This window comes from Monodelphis domestica, chromosome 6 (assembly GCF_027887165.1).
Source record: "Monodelphis domestica isolate mMonDom1 chromosome 6, mMonDom1.pri, whole genome shotgun sequence".
NCBI lineage: Eukaryota > Metazoa > Chordata > Mammalia > Didelphimorphia > Didelphidae > Monodelphis > Monodelphis domestica.
In genome coordinates this window covers 232,429,304-232,447,286 of record NC_077232.1, presented here as the reverse complement: position 1 = coordinate 232,447,286, position 17,983 = coordinate 232,429,304, and the positions used below count along the sequence as shown (strand labels likewise).

Genomic DNA, 17,983 nt, shown 5'->3' with positions numbered 1-17,983 from the left:
TAGAAATGCCCTTCCATCCCTAGACTTGGAGGTTGCTTCTCCAAGCAGGCTGACTCCCTCCCATCCTAACTTGTTTCTTGGACGATGACCAGCTCAAGTGTCTACAGCTGTTCGGGTCGCTTTCCCCCTTCCCCCCAAAGCCTCATCTCCTGGGGAATTTCCCTGTCCCTATCATGGGTGTCGCCAAACCCACAAATAACGACTGTAATAGCTAACGTCATTCATATATTTTATATAACAAACTTACTAATGCAGAGTTGGTGTATTTCTATAAGTCGCTTTATCCCAGCCCTCAGCATCCTCATAGCAACCCTGTGAAGCAGGTGCCCTTATAGACTATAGAGGTTGTGAGTTGTCGAGGGTCCCACTGATAGGATGTATCTTGGGGAGAATTTGAACTAGAGTCTTCTTCCGGACTCTCCCCTGTTCCTAACGTCGATCTCTGTGGTTAGCCCTTTTGCTGTATACATAGTAAATTCCATTAGATTGTAAATCTCTCAAACAATCGTAGTAGATTTTTAAGCTCCTGGAGGGCAGGGACAGTCTTTTGCCAGTGCCTGGCATATTATAGATGCTTAATAAATGCTGAGTGAGTTGAGTGACAATGCTTGTAGATGAAGGTGATGGTCACTTTTCTCCTTCCCACTTCCTTCTCATTCATCAGTTACCAAGACCAGGCATAAATCCTCCTTTTCTCTCCACCTTCACCTCTGCCTTCTGTAAACTTCACTCCTTTCCATCCTCTCATCTGGTCTTCCTGGATCACTGTCATATCTTTTTTTTTTATTAAAAATTTTAGAATATTTTGAATGGTTTCATGATTTCATGTTTTTCCTCTTTTCTTCCCTCCCCCCCTGCTGGAACTGCCAAGCAATTCCATTGGGTTATACATGTATTTTGCTCAAAACCCATTTCCATGTTATTAATATTGTAATAGAGTGATCTTTTAAATCCAAAACACCCAAACATATAACCAAGTGATAAATCATATATTTTCTTCTTTGTTTCTACTCCCACGGTTCTTTCTCTTGATGTAGATAGCATTCTTTCTCATAAGACCCTTGGGATTGTCAGATCTTTCTCTGTTTTCTTTCTTTGCCATTTACTTTTATATAACATAATATGTAACAATGTAATTCAGATGACTTATTATAAATATGTAAAAATTATAATAAATATGCTTATCCTAGAGCTTTTTTGGCAAATCTGTGGTATGTGTGCCAGAGGAGGCTGCTCCCCTTCTCTCCACCATACTCGAGGACATTTCTCACATGACCTGCCCCTCTGCCCAATGGGAGCACTTCCTCCCCTGTCTGGGGTAAGAGGGTCAATTCACATGTGACATGAGGGTTGCAGTTTGGGCACTTGGTCTCTCACATTAGCTGTGTTAAAAAATCTCTTATTCTTTTTTCTCCCATCTCTCCCACTCTCTCCTTCCAAAGAAGGCAAGTAAGATGATAGAGGTTGTATATATATTACCATATAATATTATTTCCCCGTTTATCATGTTGTGAAATGACACATATTGCTTATACTAGAGACAAATTCACTGAGGAAATAAAATGAAGAATGGTATGTTTCAATACGAATTTAGACTCTGTTCTTTCTATAGTAGTGAATTTTAAGCTCCAGATTTTAATGAGTTTTGAGTGGTTGGTCCTGGAGCTGAATTTTTCACTCAGAATAGAGCAAATTCTCTATTATCTATACTGATAGAGGGGAGTGGAAAGCATGGGAGATAAAAACCAGTGAATATCTAAATAATAACTTGGACAGAAAGAACTCTCAGACTGATGCAAAGCTCTAGGTTTTTGACCTCTTGTGCTCCTTGAGCTTTCTGTCTAGCAAGACAATTGTCTAGCTCACAATTGGTGGGAAATTTCCATAATGCTAGATTGATTGAAAGCAATTGTGTTTTCATAGGGGTCAGAGTAATCTTAGCTCTCTGATGCAAATATTTTTTCTAATATTGATCCTGAAAGAAATAGTGGACCAGAAGTTTAGTGCCTAGGACAGGTAACTGCCTTGAGGTTCCCAAGAATCAGAATTTGGAAGCTACAGATAGTGATTATACTGGAGTAGAGGTATAAAGTTAAAGTTGGTAAGGAGAAAATGTTTTGAGAAATTGGGAGATTTATTTCAACTTATGTTTATGGATAGAATCCAAGGAATGCCCTCAGTTGGGGTTTATCTATCTGGAGTTTTGTTTCTGCCTAATGCTGATGATTTATGTGGGTTTACTTTATATCCTACAACTTTACTAAAGTTGTTAATTATTTCAATTAATTTTTTTATCTGATTCTCTGTATTTTTCTAAGGATGCTATGGTATCATCTGCAAAAACCAAAAGTTTTGTTTCCTCATTACCTATTTTTATCCAATTTCTTTTTATTTCTTTTTATTTGGTCAATTTCAAACATTATTTCTTGGTTACAAGAACATCCCCAGCCATATTCCTTGACCCATGTATTGAAGCAGTTGTTTTTTCTTCTTTGTTTCTACTCCCACAGTTTTTCCTCTGAATGAGTATAATATTCTTTCTCATAGACCCCTCTGGGTTGTTGAGGATCACTGCATTGCCGCTAATGGAGAAGTCCATTACATTTGATTGTACCACAGTGTTTCAGTCTCTGTGTACAATGTTCTCCTGGTTCTGCTCCTTTCACTCTGCATCAGTTCCTGGAGGTTGTTCCAGTTCATATGGAATCCCTCCAGTTCATCATTCCTTTGAGCACAATAGTATTCCATCACTAACATATACCACAATTTGTTCAGCCATTCCCCAATTGAAGGGCATCCCCATATTTTCCAAATTTTTGCCATCACAAAGAGTGCAGCTATGAATATTCATGTACCTGTATTTTTCCTTATCTCTTTGGGGTACAAACCCAGCAGTACTATCCTGGATCAAAGAGCAGACAGTTTTTTAGCCCCCTTTGGGCATAGTTCCAAATTGCCCTCCAGAATGGTTAAATTAATTTACAACTCCACCAGCAATGTATTAATGTCCCAATTTTGCCACATCACTTCCAACATTTATTACTTTCCTTCGATGTCATGTTAGCCAATCTGCTAGGTGTGAGGTGATACCTCAGAGTTCTTTTGATTTGTATCTCTTATTATAAGAGATTTAGAACTCTTTTTCATATGCTTATTAATGGTTTTGGTTTCTTTAACTGAAAATTGCCTATTCATGTCCCTTACCCATTTATCAATGGGTGGAGAATGGCTTGATTTGTTGTACAATTGATTTAGCTCTTTGTAAATTTGAGTAATTAGACCTTTGTCAGAGGTTTTTATTATGAAGATTGTTTCCTAATTTGTTTACTTCCTTTCTAATTTTGGTTACATTAGTTTTGTTTGTGCAAAAACTTCAATTTGATGTGGTCAAAATTATTTATTTTACATTTTGTGACTCTAAGTCTTGCTTGGTTTTAAAATCTTTCCTTTCCCAAAGGTCTGGCATGTATACTATTCTGTGTTCACATAATTTACTTATAGTTTCCTTCTTTATGTTCAAGTCATTCACCCATTCTGAGTTTATCTTGGTGTAGGGTGTGAGATGTTGATCCAAAGCTAATCTCTCCCATACTGTCTTCCAATTTTCCCAGCAGTTTTTATCAAATAGTGGATTTTGGTCCCCAAAACTGGCATCTTTGGGCTTGTCATAGACTGTCTTGCTGAGGTCACTTACCCCAAGTCTATTCCACTGATCCTCCTTTCTGTCTCTTAGCCAGGACCATATTGTTTTCATGTCCACTGCTTTATAATATAGTTTGAGATCTGGTACTGCAAGTCCTCCTTCCTTTGCATTTTTTTTTCATGATTTTCCTGGATATCCTTGATCTTTTGTTCTTCCAAATGAACTTTGTTATGGTCTTTTCTAAATCAGTAAAAAAATTTTTTGGTAGTTCGATTGGTATGGCACTAAATAAGTAAATAAGTTTGGTTAGGATTGTCATTTTTATTATGTTAGCTCATCCTACCCATGAGCAGTTAATGTTTTTCCAATTGTTTAGATCTAGTTTTAATTGTGTGGAAAGTGTTTTGTAGTTGTGTTCATATAGTTCCTGTGTTTGTCTCGGGAGATAGATTCCTAAGTATTTTATATTGTCTAGGGTGATTTTAAATGGAATTTCTCTTTCTAATTCTTGCTGCTGAGATGTGTTGGAGATATATAGAAATGCTCATGACTTATGTGGGTTTATTTTGTATCCTGCAACTTTGCTAAAGTTGTTGATTATTTCTGCTAGCTTTTTGGTTGATTCTCTAGGATTCTTTAAGTAGACCACCATAGCATCTGCAAAGAGTGATAGCTTGGTCTCCTCCTTGCCAATTTTAATACTTTCAATTTCTTTTTCTTCTCTAATTGCTACTACTGCTAGTGTTTCTAGTACAAGATTAAATAATAGAGGTGATAATGGGCATCCTTGTTTCACTCCTGATCTTATTGGGAATGCATCTAGTTTATCCCCATTGCAGATTATGTTTGCTGATGGTTTTAGATAAATGCTGTTTATTATTTTTAGGAAGGACCCTTCTTTCCTATACTTTCTAGTGTTTTCAATAGGAATAAGTGTTGTATTTTGTCAAAGGCTTTTTCTGTATCTATTGAGATAATCATGTGATTTTTGTTGGTTTGCTTGTTGATGTGGACAATTCTGTGGATGGTTTTCCTAATATTGAACCAAACTTGCATTCCTGGTATAAATCCCACCTGATCATAGTGAATAACCCTCATGATGACTTGCTGGAGTCTTTTTGCTAGTATCCTATTTAAGATTTTTGTATCTGTATTCATTAAGGAGATTGACCTATAGTTTTCTTTCTCTGTTTTTGACCTGTTTGGCTTTGGAATCAGTACCATATTTGTGTCATAAAAGGATTTAGTAGAACTCTCTCTTTGCTTATTTTGTCAAATAGTTTGTATAGTATTGGGATTAGCTAGTCTTTGAATGTTTGATAGAATTCACTTGTGAATGCATCAGGCCCTGGGGATTTTTTCTTAGGGAATTCTTTGATGACTTGTTCAATTTCTTTTTCTGATATGGGATTTTTTAAGAATTCTATTTCTTCTGTTAATCTAGGCAATTTATATTTTTGTAAATATTCATATTACCTAGATTGGCATATTTATTGCCATATAATTGGGCAAAATACTTTGATTGCCTTAATTTCCTCTTCATTGGAGGTGAGGTCTCCCTTTTCATCTATGATATTGTTAATTTGGTTTTCTTCTTTCCTTTTTTTATTAGATTGACCAGTGTTTTTTTTTTTCAAAATACCAGCTTCGAGTCTTGTTTATTAGTTCAATAGTTCTTTCCCTTTCAATTTTAATAATTTCTCCCTTAATTTTTAGGATCTCTAATTTAGTTTACTTCTGGGGATTTTTAATTTGTTCGCTTTCAAGTTTTTTGATTTGCATGTCCAATTCATTGCCCTCTGCCCTCCCTAATTTGTTAATATATGAACTCAAGGATATAAATCTTCCCCTGAGTACTGCTTTGGCTGCATCCCATAGATTTTGAAAGGATGTCTCATTGTCATTTTCTTCAATGAAATTATTGTTTCTATGATTTGTTCTCTAAACTATTTTGGTTTTGTTATTATTTAAATATTTTTGATTTGGCTCTCCATGTATCCTTACTAATCATTATTTTTATTGTGTTATGATCTGAAAAGGTTGCATTTATTATTTCTGCTTTTCAGCATTTGTTTGCCATGTTTTTATGACCTAGTACATGGTCAATGTTTGTGAATGTACCATGTGCTGCTGAAAAGAAGGTGTATTCCTTTTTGCCCCTATTTATTTTTCTCCATATATCTACTAATTTTTCTAGGATTTAATTCATATCTCTTACCTCTTTCTTATTTATTTTTTGATTTGATTTATCTAAATCTGATCGTGTCAGGTTCAAGTCTCCTACTAGTATAGTTTTATTATCTGTTTCCTCCTTCAACTCCACTAGTTTCTCCTTTAGAAATTTGGATGCTATACCACTTGGTGCATACATGTTGATTACTGGTATTTCCTCCTTGCCTATACTCCCTTTTATCAGGATGTATTTACCTTCCCTATCCCTTTTAATCAGATCTATTTTTACTTTGGCTTTGTCAGATATCATGATTGCAACTCCTGTCTTCTTTCTGTCAGTCGAGGCCCAATAGGTTTTGTTCCAACCTTTAATTCTAACCTTGTGAGTATCTACCTGCCTCACGTGTATTTCTTGTAGACAACATATGGTAGGATTTTGGATTCTAATCCACTCTATTTGTTTTCATTTTATGGCTGATTTCATCCCATTCATGTTCAACGTTATGATTGTCACTTGTGTATTCCCCAGCATTTTGATATCCTCTCCTAGTTCTGCCTTTTCTTCTTTTGCTATATTCTTTTAAACAAGTGGTTTGCTTTTAATCAGTCCCCCTGATCCCCTCCCTTAATATTGTCATATCTTTATAATAGAGCTTTTTCCCCAGTTCCACCCATTAGTGGCCTTTCCTCTCTATAGAGAAAGATTATTGGAGTGGGCAAGTACTCAGAAGATGAGTTCAAATTCAGCTTCCGGCACTTAATAATAAGTCATTTCACCCATTTGCTTCAGTTTTCCTAATCTGTAAAATGGGAATGATAACTCAGCTTTTAACATAATTGTGTGGCAAAGGAAACACCTGAAATGATAATCAGTGATAGCTGGATAGCTACAGCTATGTTTGACTGTTTCATTGTAAAGTTTACATTTTTTATGCTTTGTATTTCTGTGTAATTTTTGTGCTCTTGGTGGCTAGTAATTTGTCTAAAAATCTTATGATAGTAAAGCTTTTATTCAATGTTTTGTCAATCAATATTACATGCCTATAAAAAGAAAAGATATAAAATAAAATGGAGATGATAATAGCACCCAAGGTTCTTGTGAAGATCAACTTAAGTTAATAATTATGAAGTACTTAAATTCATGGCTCAATTGAAATCTATGTATAGATCTCTGAAACCTTGCCCCATACAATCTGGCACAATGCTGGCTTCAATTTAAATTCAATAGAATGAGTAGAAGAAACCAGAAATGTTTAGTCTGGAGAAAGAAGGAAAAGTCTTGGCTAGGGAATGAAGTGGGGTTATGACAGATGTCTTCAAGTATTTGATATAGGATTAGGATTGTTCTGCAGGGCCTCCAAAGACAAGAACTTGGGGAAGTTTTAAAGGGACCCTTTGAAGCTCTGGGTGAACAGCTTCCTAAGAACAATAGCTATCCCTCAGCAATGGAATGGGTAGTCTTGGGAAGTTGTCCTTGGAGATTTCTCCAGGGCTCTTTAAGTAGAAGTTAAGAATGTTGTTAGAAGAGGATTCTTAGGGGCAGCTAGGTGGCTCTGCAGATTGAAAACCAGGCCTAGAGATGAATATCTTGGGTTCAAATGTGGTCTTAGACACTTCCTAGCTGGGTGACCAGGGCAAGTCCTTAACCACCATTGCTTAGCCCTTAATGCTTATTTGCCTTGGAACTACTTAGTATGGATTCTAAAATGGAAGGTAAGGGTTAGATTTTTTTTTTAAATTCTTATTTAGGTCTTCTTTGTACTGTTGCCAGGCTTGGAGTTAGGAGGACCTCAGATAAAATCTGGCTTCAGACAGTAGCCACAGTCAGTCAACCCTGTTTCCCATATCAGGAAAATGAGCTAGAGAAGGAAATGGCAAAACCATTCTAGTATCTTTGCCAGGAACATCCCAAATAGGCCAGAGAATTAGCCCAGAATATCATTGCTTTAGAAGTCAGGATATGTTTGAGCTGGAGGGAGACTTTAGAGCTTCATTTTGTTTTTCTTGTGAAGGCTGTTCTACTTTTCCTTTCTCTTGATGGATGATGTAGTGAAGATATTTTCAGTGGATTATCTTGGGAGCATAGATTTAGAATAGGAAAGGGGACACTTGGAGGGGCAGAGCTAAGATGCCTCTCTGCATCTCCTTCCAACTGATCATTACAAAATGTCTCAAAATAAAAACTGGACGAGTAAAGGGGCTCTCCCACTGGACATGGGGTGAAAGGTAGAAAGTGAGTGTGGATTCCCACACTATAAGGGGGAGAAAGTGCAGTCTGACCACCCTTTCCCCTCCTCCTACAGTGTCAGAGTTAGAGCTAGGACCAGAGAAATCTCCAAGTTCTCAGGGGTTGGCTGAATGTATGACAGACTTACCCACTGCCAGGCCTTGGCAGTGAGACTCAAGGCTAAATAAAGTAGAGTTGGTGGTGGTGGGGGGACTCTGGGGTTACCCACTGAGGAGGCAGCAGGACCATGGAAGATAGCCTCAGGGCAAAACACTTTGAAGCATGCTACAACACAGACCCTCCCTTGAAAACCCAAACTACAGCAGCTGAAAAACATCACACATCTACTTGTCCTCACTCAGGCCTCTGGCCGGGAATGGAAAATAGTACCAAGGTAAAACCTTGAGAGACAGAAGCTAAGAAAGCAATGACCTACAATATGCAAGGATTCCAATCCTCCAGTGGCAAAAGAAGTAAACAACAACAAAAAAAGCTCTTGACCTTGGAAATTTTTTGTGGAGATAAAGAGCAAAATTCAGAAGCAATAGAAGAGAATGAGAAACAAGCAAACACATTCAAACTTCTCCAAAATGGAAATTGGTCACAAGCTCTGGAGGAACTCAGAAAGGAATTCAAGAACCAAGTAGGAAAGATAGAGGAAAAATGGGTAAAAGAAATGAAAGTAATACAAAAAGAAAATAACAGCTTAAAAGACAAAATTGCCCAAATGGAAAAAAAGGCACAGAAATCAAATGAAGTAATAAGCAAATTGGAGACCAGAATTGACCTGCTAGAAGTCATGAAAAGCAATTTAGACCAAGCCAAAAAGGAGAATCAAAAAACCATGGCTGAAAATTGGTCTTTAATGACTAGAATTGAGTAAGTAAAAGATAATGATCTCACAAAACAGCAAGAATTAATAAAGCAAAATCAAAAGAATGAAAAAAATAGCAGGAAACATGAAATATCTAATTGAAAAGACAACTTACCTGGAAAACAGATCCAGTAGAGATAATTTGAGAATTATTAGACCACCTAAATCAGGAAGGGGGCTTTTAAAGATGATCTTGGCCATCTCACTCTCCCCCCCTTTCATTGTACATATGAGGAAACTGAGGCCCAAAGAGTTTTTTTTTTTTAACTTACCTAAGGTCTCATTGGCATCAAGTGGCAGGATTCATATCTATGTCTTCCAGCACCAAATCCTGTAATATTCCTATCACACTATGATTTGCTGTTGTTTGGTTGTTTTTAAATTGTGGTCCTACTTTTGGTGACCCCATTTGGGGTTTTCTTGGCAAAGATACTGCAGTGGTTTGCCATTTCCTTCATCAGCTCATTTTACAGATGAGGAAACTGACCTAAACAGAGTTAGACACTGAGTGACTGAGCAAATCACCTGAGCTCAGATTTGAATTCAGGAAGAGAAGTCTTTCTGACTCCTGACCAAGAACTCCATTTAAAACTCTGCCACCTAGCTGCCCATGTACTCTTAGTTACCACCATTATTTTTTTTTGCCTTTGTCTACCTTGGATTTTCCAGATATAATTCAAATTATGTGCAAATAGCGATTTTAAATTCTTTGCTGATGCTTATTCCTTTAATCCCTACACTATTCATTTAATTTCCCTTTTTACGCCTCAATCCTGTTATTAATATTGCTAGGTGCCCTCCAGAAATACAATTTATGTTGAATTAGAAGGAAAAACTAGGTGGCTAAGGGGCTGATTTGGAAGGTGGAAAAAACAGAGGATAGAATATTCTTTCCTAAAAGCCAATGGTGAAGGAAGAGAAGACAGAAATAGTGATGATCTATGTTAATAATAATGATAGCTACCTTTTCTATAATGCTTTAAAGTCTGCCAGTGTTATTATACAAGTGTTTTTTTTTTTAAATAATATGGAAATGGGTTTCAGTGATAACATATGTATAACCCAGTGGAATTGATTGTCAGCTCTGGGAGAGGGGAAGGAGAAAACATAAATCATGGAACCATGGAGAATTTTAAAAGAAAAATTTTAAAAGGGTTATTTTATCATTATAACATCCTTTACATGTGGGTGCCTTATTATCCCCATTTTACAGATGTAGAAATTGAGGTAGATAGGTTCAGTGACACACCTAAAGTCACACAGCGAGTAAATATTAGGATATTAGATTTTAACTTGGGTCTTACTGACTCCAAGTCTGATGTTGTATCCATTGCCCTAGCTTACACTTTTTTCAATAGACCACTAGTGATAAAGATAATTTAAAGGAGGCATTTGTAAGGTAAGTGGTTTGAAAGAAGTTGACGATTGCCCATGTAAATTTTAACCTATTTTTAAACTTTCTTTTGTCTTTTTTTCTTTAGAGCCAAGGAAGAATCAAAGAAAACAGGGAGACAAAATAATGGGAAAGAAGTAAGTTAACCTCTCTACGTTTTATATAAAAATATACATAATATTTATATTTTAGTACAATTTGAGTCAAATAGAAATGAAAAATCAATGCATTTTTGCCAGCCACTCACTTTTGTTTCTTGAATGTTGTCTTTTCGTGCTTACTTCTATAATTCTTGATCTGTGATGGATTTGATGTGGTTACTCCTTGCATTCAAAGAGCATTCAGTTAGATTACACCATTGAATCTTGTGGATTTGCCCATGTCCTTCCCAGACGAAGTTGGCCTTGGAGTCAAAAAGTTCTGAGTTCATATCCTGCCTCATACACTTCCTAGTATGACTATAGTCCAGTCAACTTAACCTCTCCAGACCTGTTTCCTCACCTGTTAAAATGAATGTGTTGGACTTGATGGCCTAAGATCCCCTCCAGCTTAAGTATGTGATCCTATGACCCACCGATTTCCTCTGTAAAGAATCTATCTGGCATGCTAGTGTTTCTATTTCATGGGAACCAGGGTAACCCATCTGTCATCCATACCCAGAGAGGTTGGCTCTCTTGTTGAGATAGAAATTCTGAGAGTCAAAGTTCTGAGCATTAACAAGTTATTAGTAAGGCCAGCTGTTACCACTTGGGGGGGCCAGTGGCTTCCCTTGATGACCAAAGAGTCAGGGGTGATAGGATCTTTTATAGTAATTAACAAGATGTCAAAACACAATCTCAAGTATTGTAGATGTGTCTTCAGGCTGGCTAGGAGTTTCTTTGAGGAGGTGGATCAGTATCATCTCAATTCCTCCCTATTCCATCACTGAGAGATAAAATTGGTTCTCAGGTGAGAGGATTATTCTGCAGGTGATGAGAGTTACTACTAACAGTTTTAAATTGATGATTATAATTAAGTTTCTCTGGAAAGTGGGTGGTGGGTGGAGGGTACAAGCCACAATGTAGGTAAGGGTCAAGTTGTAAGTCAAACAAGTGGAATCATGAGCCAGGTGACTTGAGGTTATTTGAGTGAATGTGTAAAAGTGAGGATTTTAAGCACATATACCAAAAGAAAATATTAAACTCTTGCTTCCTTGATTAAGTCTTAACAAAATAGGATAAAAAAATCAATTTTCATTTTCACACTTTATATGCAGTTAAGTTGTATTCTTCATACATTTCTTTGACAACTCCCCATAGACCGCTTTTTTTTTTTTTAAACCCTTACCTTTCATCTTGGAATCAATACTGTGTATTGGTTCCAAGGCAGAAGAGTGGTAAGGGCTAGGCAATGGGGGTCAAGTGACTTGCCCAGGGTCACTGGGAAGTGTCTGAGGTCAGATTTGAACCTAGGATCTCCCATCTCTAGGCCTGGCTCTCAATCCAGTGAGCAACCCAGCTGTGGCCCAATCCCCCCCCACCCTCCCCACACACATGCACTCTTCTTTCATTTAAGTCATCTTTGGAAATATGGGTAGCTTGCCCCTATCTTGAACTTCAAATGATTAAAAAAAAAATTTCACAGGTTTCAGATTAAGGAACTCTGCTTTGATTGTTAGTGCCTTGACTCTAATCTAGTTGTTTCATATCTACTTATTTACTGAAATATTATTTAAAACTTCTTTAGTGACTTAACTCTTGCATACCAAATAAACTCCTGATCCAGGACATTTGTAACCCTCCACCATCCAGCTCAGATCTATGTATCCTAAGTCATTTCCCACTTCATAGTCTGCAGTCCACCCAAATTGTACTTCTTTCCATCCTCTGGGCTTATCCTTGCCTCTCATCTCCAAGTTCCTGATTATTTCACCCCCTCTGCCTAAAATGACTTGTTTCCTGGAAAACTGAGAGGCTAAATCCATGGTTTGTATATAAATATTAGGTGCCAAAGGCAGAACTAGAACAAAATCTTCTTGATTCCAAGGCTAAGTATGCAGGATGCCATTTTGTATTCTCTCAGTAAAATGTAATGATAAAGATGACAAGGACTTGAGGCTGGCCTTTTTTCCCCTTTGTATTCCCAGTGTTTTGTACATATGTAATAGGCGCTTAATAAGTGTTTCTTGAGTGAGAAAATGGATATCTGGATTCATAGTTATTGATGTTGTCATAGTTTTCTTCATATTTTTGGTGTCTTCCCCATTTGAGAGATCTTATAAAATGATACCCCAGTGCCCTCAAGCTTACAACATGGATTTTTTCAGTGAGTATTTTGTTCTAGTAGTTCTTCCCAAAGGTGTCTTTTGAAGTTCTTTCTATTTCCTCATTGAGTATGATGGCTGAGGTACTAAGAATCCAAATGATTCACTTCACTGTCACCAGTAATGAAGAAGAGTACTCCAGAAACACGACAGACCTGTTTCAGTTTTAATTTCTTTTTTTTACCTCCCAATTTCATTACAATTGCTTTTGGAATACTGTAGCTTGGTTGGCTCTCATTGGAACTTTTTGTTTTTTTTCTTCCTTGATTTTTTGCTGTCTTATATCTTTGATGTCTCAGGCTCCCATGTGCTAAATGGGGGTGGGTGGGGGTGGGGGAGGAGGCAGGGAATTGTGTCTATGAAGTTGGGAAGGCAAATGTATGAGACCCAAGTATTCACCAAGGGATTCCACACAGGAGCTGCTCATAATAATATTCCACTGCCTTTTCCATGGTCCTTTTAAAAATGATTTTGTATTCCTTAGTTCCAAGACTTTCTACTTTGCAAAATAGTTTAATCATTTGGTGACTGAGGTGGTTTCTCTGTTTTGTCTTGTTTTTTTGGGGGGGGGGCACTCTTCTTACTGTAATGACTGCTCTGCATTGTTTAAGATTTTGTAGGAAATGGTAATTGTTGAAGTCAGTATCTTTGCCTTTTTTCCCCGTTTTCCATTTTTGGATGTTGGTGGCCTGTCTGAATAGGTGCCCTATTGAAGCTATTTTGGGCACATGCAATGTGTTCTCATCTTTATTCCTGTTGACTTTGACCTTTGCTGTAGCTAATTGATGGTCTTAACTGTAGATAACTGATTCTGACATGACTCATGTAAAAAGGAAAGGGTGTTTGGGGATGTGTAGGGATGAATTATGTTGGGCCAGTATCAGAAGATTATCTATGGTGTGGGAAGGCCAACAAACTGCAGCCAGGCAAAACCTGAACTGAGACTATATACACAGATCATTCAGTGAAATGGGAAGTAGGCTTAATAAAAAAGAATAAGGTAGAAGGGCATGGAGTAACCTAAAGCTAATTTTTCTAACTAATACCCCAGGATCTAGTATCTCTCTTCACAGAGATTTCTTCAGAGTGATTTTTCCTACACTAATCCTCTCCTCACTGCCTAAAATCCCAGTCCCTATTCTTGGCTAAGCTAAACTAAACCCCACCTTCACTGGTTTTAAGGAAAGGGTCTGTGTAAGCCAGATAGGGCCCAGGGAAGGTCCTAGATCCAAAAGGACCCAGGCCTGGTCTCACAATCAGATGACAGATGGTTTAGGATCACCAGGAACTGCAGTAGATAACAACAGATCTGCATGGCAGCAGGACAAACAGCAGGGCAGCTGGACAGCAAGACAGGATAGGGAATTCAGGGTAGTATCAGCCACTAAGGAAAAGCAGCCTGTCTCTCCAGGTCAAAACCAGAGAAAGATCCCTAAACCTCAGTTAATTGTCCCTTACTCTTCCATTCTAGAATCTTCTCCCTGTTAGTCTCATGCCTCTGCAAACTTGCTCTAACCCTCTCTTCCTTATAACACTCACATATTAAGGTAGTCTATTTAAAAAAAAATCTTTGGTACTTCTAATGACTCTTAAAGAGTGTATGCATGTATTTATGCATCTATGATATCTGTGACAGAAAGTGAGAGGTGTCTCAGTTTTCATTTTTAAAAACCAAAGTATATTTCCCAGTTTGCCTCTTTTCACTGGCCTCCCTCATGCCCACTTTGGAAGAGATAACATTTACTTAGGGACAGATTTCAAGAGAAGGAAATCAAGCCTTGAAAGGCATTCAAGGCAAAGGGGACAAAATAATCAGAAGCTTAGAGATGAAAGAGGAAAGGATGAGAATGGAGAATGGAGAATGGAAGTAGTACAGATTAGGCTGTAGATAACATGAGAGAGAGAGATTTAAGCTGGATTGTGGAGAATGCCAGGATCAGGAGTTTATTTGGGAGGCAATAAATAGGAAGCCACCAAAGATCCTATTTTTTAAAAGAAGAGGCATGATGTGGTCTTGGCAGTGTGTTGAGATTAAAGGGCTAAAAGATGAAGTATTCAAAAATGATCCTAGCTATAGCCTAAGAAATAAAGAGCCATGGTTTTCAAGGCAGGATGTGGTAATAATGTGGAAGATATAAGACACAGGGAGAAGGGAAATAACATAAACAGTATTTTGAAGGAGCAGGGTTTTTTACTTTTTTGAAGCATGGGAAAGATAAAAAGAAGTCAAAGCCGCTCTTATAATTCCTGCCTAGGGATGGGATTCCCCAAGAAATCGATTGTTAGAAATCTTTTTTTCCCCATAGTATTCATTTTTGTAAGCAAATAATCCTATAAAACCAAAACCCCAAATCATATACTCAAACAAGTGATAAATCATATTTTTATCTGTTTTTCTACTCCAACAGTTCTTTATCTGGCATTCCTCTTTATAAGCCCCTCAGAATTGTTCTGGATCATTGTATTGCTATTAGTAGCAAAGTATCACATTTGATTGGTCCACAATATTAAAGTTACTGTGTATAATGTTCTCCTGGTTCTGCTTATTTCACTCTGCAGGTTCTTTATGAAATCATCCTGTTCATCATCCCTTATAGCACAATAATATTCCATCACCACGATATACCACAGTTTGTCCAACCATTCTCCAATTGAGGGAATTCCCTTAGTTTCCAATTCTTTGCCACCACAAAAAATGCAGCTATAAATATTTTTGTACACACAGGACCTTGCCCATTTTTAAAAATCTCTTTGGGATACAGACCTGATTGTTGGAAATCTAAGCAGCCCAGCCATTAGATTGAGTGATGAATGTTCAAAGTTGATTATCCTGAGGGGGTTGGCCTCAGAGGTCCCTTCCAATTCTGCATCTGTGATCTTTACAGTTCTGTGACCTTCCTAGGTCTATGATGATTCTATAACCTGAGGCAGACTCCCCTTGTGTTCTTCCCTCCCCCAATCTAGGCATGTCACCCTTGACTCTCAGAGCCATAGGCTCCCCATCTGTAAGATAAGAATTGAGGGCAATAATATTCACAGTACTTATGATAAACCAAGTTGTAATTGAAAGCACCTTGAAAATGAATTTCATCTTAGAGTTAATGGTGTCCAACCCCCTCATATTTCAGAGGAGGAAGTGAAGTAACTTTCCTAGGATCATATAAATAGTAGGTGTCAAAGTCGAGATGGAAGCACAGCTGTAGGATTTCAGGTCTAGCTCATGCTGTTAGCCCTAGGGAACCTATATACCACTCATTGCAGTCAAAGGAAGAGGTGTGTTGTGGGTAAGGGGACAGAAAATGAGCTCCTAATTACTGGGTCAAAATATTGTATACTCTTTTTAAAAATGAAAATAATTTAATTAATTTAGAATATTTTTCCATGGTTACAAGATTCATGTTCTTTCCCTCCCCCAGCCTGGAGCTGACGAGCAGTTCCACTGGGTTTTATGTGTTTCATTGTTCAAGACCTATTTCCATATTATTAATATTTGCAATAGAATGATCAGTTACAGTCTACATCCCCAAATATATATCCCCATTGAACCATGTGATCAGTCAAATGTTTTCTTCTGGATTTCCACTCCCAAGGTTCTTTCTCTGGATGTGGATAGCATTCTTATAAGTCCCTCAGAATTGTCCTGGATCATTGCATTGATGCTAGTAGAGAAGTCCATTACTTTCCATAGTACCACAGTGTATCAGTCTCTGTGTACAATGTTCTCCTGGTTCTGCTCCTTTCACTTTGCATCACTTCTTGGAGGTTGTTCCAGTTCACATGGAATTCCTCCAGTTCATTATTCCTTTCAGCACAATAGTATTCCATCACCATCAGATACCACAATTTGTTCAGTCATTCACCAATCAAAGGGCAACCCTTCATTTTTCAATTTTTTGCCACTGCAAAGAGCGTGGCTATAAATATTTTTGTACAGGTCTTTTCCCTTATTATCTCTTTGGGGTATAAATCCAGTAGTGGTATGGCTGGATCAAAGGGCAGGCAGCCTTTTAAAGGTCCTTTGGGCAGAGTTCTAAATTGCCTTCCAGAATGTTTGGATCAATTCACAACTCCATCAGCAATACATTAGTGTCCCAATTTTGCCACATTCCCTCCAACATTTATACTTTTCTTTGCTGTCATATTGGCCAATCTGCTAGGTGTGAGGTGGTACCTCAGCGTTGTTTTGATTATATTCTAATTGTAATTATATTTATATATATATATATATATAACATATATACACATATACATATAATTATAAGAGATTTAGAACACTTTTTCATGTGCTTATTGATAGTTTCGATTTCTTTATCTGAAAACTGCCCATTTATGTCCCTTGCCCATTCATTTCTCAATTGGGGAATGGCTTGATTTTTTTTGTACAATTGACTTAGCTCCTAATAATTTTGAGAAATTAGATCTTTGTCAGAGGTTTTTGTTACAAAAAATTTTTTTGCTGTCTTAAATTCTTTCCTTTCCCATACATCTGACAGATATACTATTCTATATTCATTTAATTTACTTATAATTTCCTTTTTTATATTTAAGTCATTTACTCTTCTGACTTTATATTGGTATAGGGTATGAGATGTTGATCTAAACCTAGACTTTCCCATACTGTTTTCTAATTTTCCCAGCAGTTTTTGTCAAATAATGGGTTCTTGTCCCAGAGGCTAGGATCAAAATATTGTATACTCTTTATCAGATGCAACCCAACTTGGAGGCCAGCTACTGCAACTCCTTCATTTTATTGATGAGGAAAAGTCATCTGGTTTGTACTTAATTGCTTTTCTTTGTCACAGGGTAGTTTTGGGAGGGAAATCTCTAAATAACTTGTGTAAGGGCCAAAGGTATCAATGAAACCATTTTTAGAAAAAGAAAAGATAATTAACCAACCTCCAGTAATTAAGGCAAGCAAAACATTAGTGCATGGCTCCTCAAAGTGCAAAGAAGAGCTTGAGGACAGGGGAACAGCAGCCCAGATGTAGTGAATGAACATTAAGACACCCCATCCTTTGGCTTTTTTCTTTTTAACCCTTACCTTCGGTCTTAGAACTCGTACTGCGAATTGGGTCTAAGGCAGAAGAGTGGTAAGGACTAGGCCATGGGGGTTAAGTGACTTGCCCTGGGTCACCCTGCTAGTAAGTGTCTGAGTTCAAATTTGAACCTAGGGCCCAATTGCCCCTCTTCGGCTTTTAAGAAGTTCTCGCCCTCCGTTTGAAGGGCTCTTAGGGAAGCTCCAGCCTTGCCAGTCCCTCTGCCTTTTGGTGACTCTTGCTGCTGTTGTCGCCACGTGATATATTAAAAACTGGTGCCCAGCTGTCCCCGCCCCTTAGCAGCTCCGCCCTCAACCGACCTAGCCCAATGACTGC

General features: G+C 37.6%; 1 protein-coding gene across 1 annotated transcript in view; it reads left to right on the top strand.

The window, feature by feature from the left end:
- Positions 1 to 17,983, top strand: part of CENPU (centromere protein U) — a 57,422-nt gene that overhangs the window by 15,615 nt on the left and 23,824 nt on the right. Inside the window, exon 3 of the mRNA XM_056803821.1 lies at positions 10,398 to 10,446. Within this exon, the coding sequence (XP_056659799.1) occupies positions 10,398 to 10,446 (49 nt within the window). The remainder of the gene's footprint in view (positions 1 to 10,397; positions 10,447 to 17,983) is intronic.